The 11,017-nt window shown below is 39.0% G+C and overlaps 1 protein-coding gene across 6 annotated transcripts in view; it reads left to right on the top strand.

Moving 5' to 3' along the window:
- Positions 1–11,017, top strand: part of EPB41 (erythrocyte membrane protein band 4.1) — a 192,485-nt gene that overhangs the window by 118,817 nt on the left and 62,651 nt on the right. For all 6 annotated transcript variants that reach the window (XM_008694501.2, XM_008694499.2, XM_008694500.2 and 3 more), the window contains 2 exons: positions 6,909–6,996; positions 10,076–10,228. In XM_008694501.2, the coding sequence (XP_008692723.1) occupies positions 6,909–6,996; positions 10,076–10,228 (241 nt within the window). The remainder of the gene's footprint in view (positions 1–6,908; positions 6,997–10,075; positions 10,229–11,017) is intronic.

Genomic DNA, 11,017 nt, shown 5'->3' on the forward strand with positions numbered 1-11,017 from the left:
AAGATTTTATTTATTTATTTGTCAGAGAGAGAGAGTGAGTGAGCACAAGCAGTGGGGAGCAGCAGGCAGAGGGAGAAGCAGGCTCCCCGATGAGCAAGGGCCCAATGTGGGTCTCAATCCCAGGACCCCAGGATCATGATGTGAGCCGAAGGCAGATGCTTAACCAGCTGAGCCACCCAGGCGTCTCCGTGGAAAAGCTTAATACAATGTCTTACTCATTGTCAAAATTCAGCAAATGTTAGCTAATATTTAAGTGCCAGAATAATTTGTGTTTCTTCCTACTATACATCCCATGGTTATTTGAGTGACTTCCTAATGCTAAATTTTATAGGCTGCCTTAGCTTATTAACATGAATATCTGATGTTGGCCTTGAGTTGGTAGTACCCTGAGTTACATTAGTCTGAATTAGGAGAATCCAGCTATCTTCTAAACCAGATATTTAAAAAATTTGTAAATATGTGGAACAATGTAATTTTTTTACTACATTTTGGGAAATTATTGTTATTTTTCACACAAAAATGTTATGAATGTTAAAATATGAGCTTATTGTTATTCTTGAAAGACTTAATATGTATTAAAAATTTTTCTTAGTTTTAATTTCTAATGTAGCAAGTATTAATAGACATAAGCCACATAAAGAAAAGCTCTTTGGAGTCCTCAATAATTGTTAAGAGAGTGAAGGGATCCTAAGGTCAAAAAGTTTGAGAACCGCTGAGCTAGGAGTGAGATAGAAGCATCAGCTCTGGAATCAGCCTGTCGTACTTTGAATTCAGACTCTATTCCTTATGAACTTTTTGACTCTTAGTAAATGACTTAAGCTCTCTAAGCTTCAGTTTTCTCATCTGAAAAATAAGGGTAATGGTATGAATTTGTGATTGTTAAAAATGTGAAGTGCTTCTCATAGTGACTAGTATGTAGTGAGAGTATTTGCTAGGATAATATTTCTTTTTTTTTTTTTAATATTTTATTTATTTATTTGACAGAGATAGAGACAGCCAGTGAGAGAGGGAACACAAGCAGGGGGAGTGGGAGAGGAAGAAGCAGGCTCATAGCGGAGGAGCCTGACGTGGGGCTCGATCCCAGAACTCCGGGATCACGCCCTGAGCCGAAGGCAGACGCTTAACTGCTGTGCCACCCAGGTGCCCCTAGGATAGTATTTCTTAACCCCATTTGACAAGTGATGGATGTGAACCTGGGTTTAGAGAACCACTTTTTGGAACTTAACAGAATTTAAACCGAAATAAGTGAAATGATCTCAAAACACTGGTGGATATGGTCCAGTTGATGTTCTGTTAGGTATATGGATAGAAATTAAGCAATGATGGCTCTCCTTGACTAGAAAATGTAGAGGTCTGACACCTTGGAATTTAGTTGTTCCTTTTTGGAAAGATTGGCACCATTTACAAACAGAAAGCCAAATGGAAAATTTAATTATGTTCAACACCATGGCATTTTAACTAATCCAGAGAAACTTCTGCTGTGGCAGAAGCATTTTACTATGCATTGAAAAGTACAAGCAAATATCACCCTGTTGTCAGATAAATAGAAGACTGCCTATGTACATGGAACCCTTAGTTAGTGGCCCTTTGCCCAGATAGAGACTTTGAAGTTATAATTAACACTGTAAATTTATACTAGCAAATCAAGCTTTAAAATTAATTGCCCTCCATTTATGGGTAGTAGGAAAGTATGTAAACTTGTCACTTGTCCCCCTACTTAACTATTTGAAATCTCAGTCCTTAATTAGGAGATGTAACAAACATTATTAAAAGGCTGTCATATAACATTGGAACTCACTGAATGGCTCTGTATCTGGACCCCACTTGCTCAAAATAAATACAGAGAAACTTTGTTTCAACGTCTCTTTTTAATGAGCAAGTGTTAACCAGTGCCAGAGCTCTCTGGTTAGATACTTTTGTAAGCTTTCAAGCAGTAAATTATTAGGTGGTACTGAATAAATTCTTAATGGCTTAGAGGTATCTAGCCTCCTCCCAGCTAGTTTATTATATTTCGGGAGTCTTGGAAAATCTAGGAGAAATCATGATCTTTAAAATTTTAAGTTGAAAGTAATTTAAATTTAACTTGTGGTATTAAATTTGTAAAATACATGTGTTGTATTTACATATACAGTTCTGTGGGTAGTGGGATTATGAGAGATTTTCTCCCCCCCCCCCAGTGTGGTTATACAATGAATTCATATGATTTTTATAATCAGAAAAAGCTTCCTGAAACAATTTTGTTTTGCCATTAGGTAGGGTAGAGCAAGATAGTCACCCATGCAGAGAGGCAGTCTAGCTAGGGGTATTGGGGTCTAAGCAGGATGGAGAGAGTATTCATGAGTAGGGGACCAGCCTGGCATGAGAAGTCAGAGCTCAGACAGTACGAGGAGGGTAGTCATGTGTGGAACGTGGTGGTAGTTACCAGAGGCAGAGCAGATTGAGAAAAGCATCCATGTGGGGTAAGGCCTGCATCGGCGGAGGCCGTCGCATGGGGTGGTACCTAATGCAGGGTGTTGAAGCCTGAGCCGGGTGAAGAAGATGTCCTTGAAAGGGGTAGCCTAACACCAGGAGTCAGAACCTGAGTGAGGTAAGGAGGGAATCCCTTTGTGGGGAGCAGCCCCACATGGGGGGTGGTTCAGAGTCCAATCAAGGTGAGGAGGGCATCCTGTAGGGGAGAAGTCAGTGGCAGCAAAGAGAGATTGGTTATATGCAAGGTGTTGATCAAATTAGTCAATATATTAATGATAATGGTAGTCAGGTTTCTTACTGTCAGTAAAGGGAGATACACATTATGAAGAGGGAGAAACCCTGTGGTATTGCATTAAAACTGCAGGTTTCATAATATAATAAAAAAAATATTTTGAAAAACCCTGCAGGTTTCAATGCTAACTCATGATTTCTGATAGATAGACAGACAGATAGATAGTAGGCACACACGCCTACATATACACATACATACATGCATACTAACATAATCTGACTACATTGTTCGAGAAAGGAGTGCTTAAAAAATGACAGAAATGATCAGAAGGATAAAGAATCCAGCTCGGAGAGGCTCCCACTGACCAAATCTGGGCTAATTTAAGCACCAAAATAAATAAGGAAAATAATTGATTATATTGCATTGAATAAATTGAGAATCTATGAGTCCATGCTGATATAAATGAATAAATTCAAAGTTTGATAAGGAATGGGATATTCAAAAGGTTTCAGAATATATCCCCACAGGGATCCCTGGGTGGCTCAGTCGGTTAAGTGTCTGCCTTTGGCTCAGGTCATGATCCCAGGGTCCTGAGATTGAGCCCTGCGTCAGGTTCCCTGCTCAGCGGGGAGCCTGCTTCTCTCTCTGCCTGCTGCTCCCCATGCTTGTGCTCTCTCTCATTCTTTCTCTCAAATAAATAAATAAATAAATAAATAAATAAATAAATAAATAAATAAAATCTTTTAAAAAATACATTCCCACAATCTGATTATTAATTACAAAGAGATAAATAGGAACTGCACAGAAGAGAAGCCTGGCAGACATCAGTGATCAAACTGAACATTATCCACGAAGGAACGAATTGAAATTGTGCACCTCCCACCTGATAGGGTGTGGTGAGACCACGGAGCCACTTTTGTGCTATTCCTGTCAAAGATGCAAAACCTGAATCAGCTCATGGAGAAACATCAGACCCAAATTGGGGTGTATTCTGTAGAGTAACTGGCCTGTAATCCTCAAAAGGTCAAGATGACGAAGGTCAAAGAAAGATTAAGGAACTGTTACAGACTGAAGAAGACCAGAGGCATGAACTAAATGAAATTCATGATGCTAACTAATCTGGGCCTTTCTACTATACAGAGCATTTTCTAAACAACTGGCTAAACTTGAGTGGGGTCTGAGGATAAGATAGCAGTAATGTATTAATATTTATTCCCTGCTTTTGACAGTTGTGTTGAGGTTATATAGGAGAATGTCCTTGTTTGTAGGAATTACACATTAAAGTGTTGGGAGTGATGGGTCCTTCGGTTGACAGTTCGCTCTCAGATAGTTGAGGAAAAAATTATTTGCATTGTAGGTAACTTCTACATTTAAGCGTTTCAAATATCAGCCAAACTTCAAATACAAGCATTATTTTCAACTAAAAAGGAAATTCATAGGTTTTTTTTTTAAGATTTTATTTATTTATTTGACAGAGAGAGACAGCGAGAGAGGGAACACAAGCACGGGGAGTGTGAGAGGGAGAAGCAGGCTTCCCGCCAAGCAGGGAGAGCGATGCGGGGCTCGATCCCAGGACCCTGGGATCATGACCTGAGCCAAAGGCAGACGCTTAATGGCTGAGCCACCCAGGCGCCCCGGAAGTTCATAGTTTTAAAGTTAAAGATCTCTTCTTACTACCTGCCCTTAATACAATCTTATTTATTTATTTATTTATTTATTTATTTATTTATTTATTTATAGTACATAGTTATTTAAGTAATCTTCACCCAACGTGGGGTTGAACTCACAGCCCCAAGATCAAGAGTTGCATGCTCTTCTAACTGAGCCAGTCAGTTGCTCCTGCCCTTAATACAATTTTAAAGTGTGCTTATGTAGAGAAGCATTTAAATACATAGCTTGAAGCTTAAATCTATGTTTAAATTGACCCCATTAATGTCCTTTGGAGTTGGAGGAGTAACTATGGAAAAGATTTTATCATGGTTGCCTCATTTAATGTTTTAAAATTTGTCTTCAAGTTCAGGTGATCAAAATTTTTCTCTATTATGAATTGTGTATAGATGTTCCACTGTTACTATCATCAGAAACTTAAAGTTTCTGGGGTGCCTGAGTGGCTCAGTCGGTTGAGTGGGTGACCCTTGATTTCAGCTCAGGTCATGATCTCAGGATCATGGGGTCAATCCCCAAGTCGTCTCCGCACTCAGTAGTGAGTCTGTTTGGGATTCTCTCCTCTCCCTCTGCCCCTCCCTCCCTGCTCACACACACTCTCTCTCAAATAAATAAATCTTTAAAATTTGAAAAAAGAAACTTAAAGTTGCAATAATAATAAACATTTATATTTTGCAGAGCAGTTTAACGATTATCTCATTTTACCCTACATAGTCACATTCATTCATTCAGCAAAGATAAAAAAGTCATTGCCTATCCTAGTCTCTGGAATTAGGTATTATCATGGATCTTATTTTATAAGTAAGGAGATTGAGGGAGACACCAGGTCACTACTCTTAAGTGCAGGAGGCTTGAGTAATGTGACTTGAAGTCCTGACTGAAGCCTGCTGCCTTAAACTTAAGAGTCACAACTTGCCCATGACTATATGACCCCTCGGGGCCTATTTCTTCATCAGCAAAATCAAAATGTTGGATTCTATAATCTTCGATCTCCATTCCACCTTCAAAATCCTAAAATTGAAGCCATTGATAATAGTAACAACAACGAAAACTATAGAATGATTGGGAGTGACCTTAAATAGAAAAGTATTAACTTTATATGGAAAAAAAAAAACCTATGAAACTTTCCTGAGATGCTTTTTTTTTTTTTAAGTTTTTATTTATTTGAGAGAGAGAAAGAGAAAAGGGCCAGAGTGAGAATCCCAAGCTGACTCCACGCTGAGCACAGAACCTGTCATGGGGCTCGATCCCCCAACCATGAGATCATGACCCGAGCTGAAACCAAGAATCAGTGTCTCAACCAACTGAGCCACCCAGGCACCCTGTTCCTGGGATGTTTTTAGTGACTTGAATACACAGACTTGCATATGTGTTAATTTTCCCATTCTCCTTTTTTGGTGGGTGTTCAATTTTGTGTCTACTAAATAGAACTCAGGTGTGATGATTTAGTGCTTGCAGAAAAAAAGTTTATTTGGGGAGGCTGAGTCATTAACAAATCTGCAGAGTGTCTCCTGAGATTTTGCTTGTTCCAAGGAGCCCTTTGTTCTTTTTAATGAGGGTAAAGACAGATGGGTTTAGAAGAGTGTCTTCTGTTAAATGAATAGGCCACTGTTGCTTTGTTTAGTTTAAGGCAGTCCTCTGGGGAAACAGGCATTTACACCGTTTTTCTTTGGGGGTGTGGCAGCATTATTGTTAGTATGAAGTTATATTTGATCGGCCTGAATTGTGCAGCACTAGGAGTGATATCTTTTTCTTCAGAGCTCAACATAACAGCTCGTGAGCACTTCTCCAGAGTGGGGAAAGTTATAAAGAAGAAGGCAAGACCATCACAATGAGCATTTAGACAGTGAGACTGATTGTTTTCAAACAAATCTAATTCATTATATGCCTAGTAATGAAGACATCTTAATAACAGAGAAAGCAGCCCCCTTATCTACATGCTTCTATTAACTAATTTATTTTGTTTAGATTAGTGGGCAGGACACCATCTGTTACCAGAAAATTTCTTTTCATCGAGCCTGCCCCCATTAAGGGCCTCCAGTTAAGTAACTTCAGCTGCCCTCCTGTTTAATTTCCATAATAATTCAGAGTATGGAAGGAAAAAGGCAGCTAAGAGGATATTGTAAATTGTACCATGCCCTCAGAGGATTTAATTTGGTCACCTCCTTGGCAAGAGAAATTAGTGGGAGGAGTTTGTGTGTATTAGAGAAAAAGGCTGAGGAGAGGGAAGGGTAGAACTGATGGTGTGTGAGGCAGCCTTAAGGATATTTCTTAAAACCTTTTATTTCTAATAGTTTTTTGGTGACTTTGTTTTTCTCCAAGATCTCTTTTTACTAAGACGTGCTTCGACGATTCAGACACAGGTAGTGATAGAAATCCTTTTCCCTAATATTTTACTTTCAGGACTATGAAATATATCCATATACATATTGGTATATGTATATATATTTGTTTATTTATATGAAGTGTAACTAATACACAATTGTGATTATTGTAAAAGTTGGCATTGGGTGCTGAATTTCTAATTTTTATTCTACCAAAGGTCCATGACTCCAGCTCAAGCTGACCTGGAATTTCTTGAGAATGCCAAAAAGTTGTCTATGTATGGTGTTGACCTTCATAAAGCCAAGGTAACGAATGATATCTTTGGCCTTTATTAATATACATGTATCAGACCTGGGTCATATAATACTTGCTGCCAACTTTTATCTGGGGTATTATAAAACATTCAAAAGAGAGAGTTCTTGTTAGAATTTTAAGTGTATAATATGAGTTGCCCCTTTGCAGTCCCCCTGTCAGAATGGAATTTCACATCGAAGCCCCTATAAGGATCAAAGATATTTCACCTAGAGCAGAAGTGATATTTTCCTAAAATGCAGACGCATTTGAAAATATAGAGGGGCAGCAAGGCATGTTTCACAGCCAACATCACCTACGTCAGAACACTGGGGCATTTATTAAGTGTGTAGATTCTCAAGGTCCTCCCAGATTTACTGAATTACTTTGGACAAGGCACTAGATCTCCAAGTTGAATGAACATGTCAAATTACTCTCATTCACACCTGAATCTCAGAACCATTGGCCTAAGGTAGTGGTTCTAGAAGTGTGGTCTCCTAACCAGCATTTAGCAGCATCCAGGAACTTGTTAGAAATGCACATTTCAGGCCCCATCCCAGACTTACTGAAGCAGAAATGCTGCAGGTGGAGCCCAGCAATCTGATTTCACACTTTTTCCAGGTGATTCTAACACACATGGGATGAACCACAGTGGTTCATTTGGAAACTCCTGGGTTAGGGAATTGGAAACTTGAGCTTTAATCCTAGTTCTAATACAACCTAAGAGAATAAACTCAAGGGAAGTTGCTTGACTTCCCTCATCTTTACCTACTGAAGTAGCCAGGGGTGGCCGCGGGGTGTGTGCGAGGAGTTTGTGAGGGAACGGGCTCAAGGGATGACGCGAGGTTCATTTAGAGGAACTTAACTAGGGTGTACGATGAGGGCACTCAAAACCATGTCCAGTGAGAAAGCAAAGGATTAGGGGAGACTTAGCCCATAGAAGAGAAGGTTTAGGGAAGACGTAAAACCTGTCTTTATGTATTTGAATGATTGCTCTGTGAAGTAGAGATTTTACTATGGCTCCAGATACAAAACTAGAGCTAGTAAGATGGAAATTACAGGGAAATACCGTTCAGCATAGTTGGACAAATTGCCTAACAGTCAGAGCTTTTCTAAGATGGAATGGGCCCCCGGCTACCATAGTAATTATTTCGTGCCTACAGCATGAAAGGTCCTGTTAGTCCAGTCAGACACCAGGTGTCTGAATGTCCTTCTTTCTAAATTCCCAGCAAGCAGTTATTCTACCTATCCTGGAATAGCTCTAGTGACAGAGTGCTCACTACCTTCTATTCCAGGATAGGTAGAAAAATCACTTGGTAGGAATGTAGAAAAAAGGACATTCAAACATTTGGTGTGTGATTGGACTAACAGGACCTTTCATGCTTTCCCCACCCTGAATAGCTGATACCTGAAGATTCTTCCTTATTAGATTCTGTTAAATCTAATAAAATTTCATTGCATGTTCGTGGTTTTTCTTGAAATGTTGCTCTGGATTGTTTCGGCCTGGATGCTTCTGTGAATCTCTAAAGTAGGTGGTAGAAAGATCAGAGCTGAAATTGTTTGGTTTTGCTTCTCAGTTCCTGCTGTGGCTGGTGTCGATGCAGTAATGATCAGGAATAGATGAAGAAGTCAAGCATCATGTTCCTGTCCTAAATGTTGTAAAGCAAACTGTTTCTCCAAAACATATAATTGAGAGAGATATAGTTGTCCCCACAGGCTTTAAGAATTTAAGAGGGTGTCTTCTGGGAAATTCTCAGTTATATAGTCATTGAGTTAGAGCTGTTAATAATTTTTACTTCTCCGTTGTGTTTGTACATAACACGTATAGGCACTAACATGTTTCTCTATACTCAATTTGGGAAAAAGAATAGTCAAGAAACATTTAACTCTGGGTTTTGATTACCTATCTAAATAGTCGTTGGTAGAGATTTACTCAGGTGAAATTTATTTTCATTATTAGCAGACACAGATGATTAACGTTATATATTTAATTTTTTTTTTTTAAGATTTTTTTTTTATTTATTTATGTGACAGAGAGACAGCCAGCGAGAGAGGGAACACAGCAGGGGGAGTGGGAGAGGAAGAAGCAGGCTCATAGCGGAGGAGCCCGATGTGGGACTTGATCCCGGTACGCCGGGATCACGCCCTGAGCCGAAGGCAGACGCTTTAACGACTGCGCTACCCAGGCGCCCCTATATATTTAATTTTTAAAAATTACTAAGGAGACATAGAAATGTGCCTTTATCTTGCTGTTCCTTCTTGACTTTGGGATAATAGTTATAATTTAATATACTTTACATCAATAATTACAAGAGTCTGAGATTCTCTCATCCTGAGTTTATACAGGGATAGAGTCAACTTCTTTACTTATGATTTTTGGATGAATGACCACATTATCGTAAAAAATCATAACTGGGCATGTATATTCGATAGTAGACATAACCCTCAGCCCTAGCCTCCAGAAGTCATGTGGTCTACAGACTTAAACCTACATGTATAGGACACCGGTAGCTACTATAGCCACTATAGTAATTATTTACTGACCTGATAGTGACAGGTTTGAGTATTTTAGAACTGGGAGACCAAAATGAGAACAAATGTTTACCCTAGAATTTTCATATACAGACAGGCACGGTAAATGCAGGTGAGCGTCTCTTTTGGGATTATTAAGGAACACCTTTTTGGAAGACACAGGCTCAGTTTTATGGGAGAAGTGTTGGAAAGTTAGATGAGGTGCAAGCCCAGTGACATTTCACGATGGCTCTGGGGGTGGCAGTGATGGCTGCACTGCTTCTCCTAGGAGTCAGTTCGTATATGTCCATGTTTCTTGGACAAGTGAAGAGCAGATGTTCACTTACAGTGGTAGAGTAACATTTAATATTTATTAAATATTTATTAAATATTTAATAAATATTTAATATTTAATAAAACTCAATAGTCCCATGGATTAGGATTGTAAGGTTAAGCTTTACTTTTTAACGTATGCTTTGTTAAGTGTTTTTGGTTATCGATATCTTCAGTTTATCAAATGATAGTCAGCCATGTGTTAAGCACTTTGCTGAAGACTGAACTGCTAGCACTTTTCTTTTTCAGGACTTGGAAGGAGTGGATATTATCCTAGGTGTCTGCTCTAGTGGCCTTCTGGTTTATAAAGATAAGCTGAGAATTAATCGCTTTCCTTGGCCCAAAGTGCTGAAGATTTCTTACAAACGTAGCAGCTTTTTCATCAAGATCCGTCCTGGAGAGGTACAGCATGCATGCTTCTTTCCTCCTGAATCAAGCATGGACCGTGTTGAAAACATCTCTTCATTCTTGTTTTTCTTATTACGTCGTCTAAGACATCTGTCTGTAGCTAACTGTTCAGGAGCTGGTAATTCTCTTTTCTAAATTAATCAGCCCATAATGCTGCTTGTCTTCCTTACTACTGATGTTCTGGACATTTCTCTTTATGTAAGTAAATATACCATGGCCAGAAGTTAATCTTGGATTGCTAAACTTGTTCTTTGTTTACTCCAGGTAAAACCTTGATGGAAAAATATTTGTAACTATTTAAAAATTAAGTAGCAGGAGATTTTAATATTGTGGGGTTAAGATAGTCATGTTTTGCACCACCACTTTGTACCAGACAACTCCGTTATTAGTTGGCGTTCAGGATTTAGAATATACTAATGCTGACCAAACTTAACTTGTACATGAAGGAGCCATCATGGCACAGTGGAAAATTATTTAAGTCGAAATTAAAAAAAGTTCTAGCTCCTACTCTGCCTCTGCCACTACTAAGCAAAATACCCAGGACAAATCTAGGGCTCAGCTTCCTTATCATTCAAGTGGGATAATACCTTCTCTGTCACAGTTGATATGAAGATCAAATCAGATGACAGCTGTAAAAGCTCTAAAGAAGAAAGCACTGCACTAATGCAGTGTGGCTTTTTTTGTGTGTGTATCACCATCTGCTGGTGGAAAATGGCTCATTATTTTAGCTTGGAAATACTAGATGTGCAGCCTTAAGAATCTTGGATAAGCTCAATGAAGCAT

Source organism: Ursus maritimus, unplaced genomic scaffold (genome assembly GCF_017311325.1).
Source record: "Ursus maritimus isolate PB19 unplaced genomic scaffold, ASM1731132v1 scaffold_32, whole genome shotgun sequence".
NCBI lineage: Eukaryota > Metazoa > Chordata > Mammalia > Carnivora > Ursidae > Ursus > Ursus maritimus.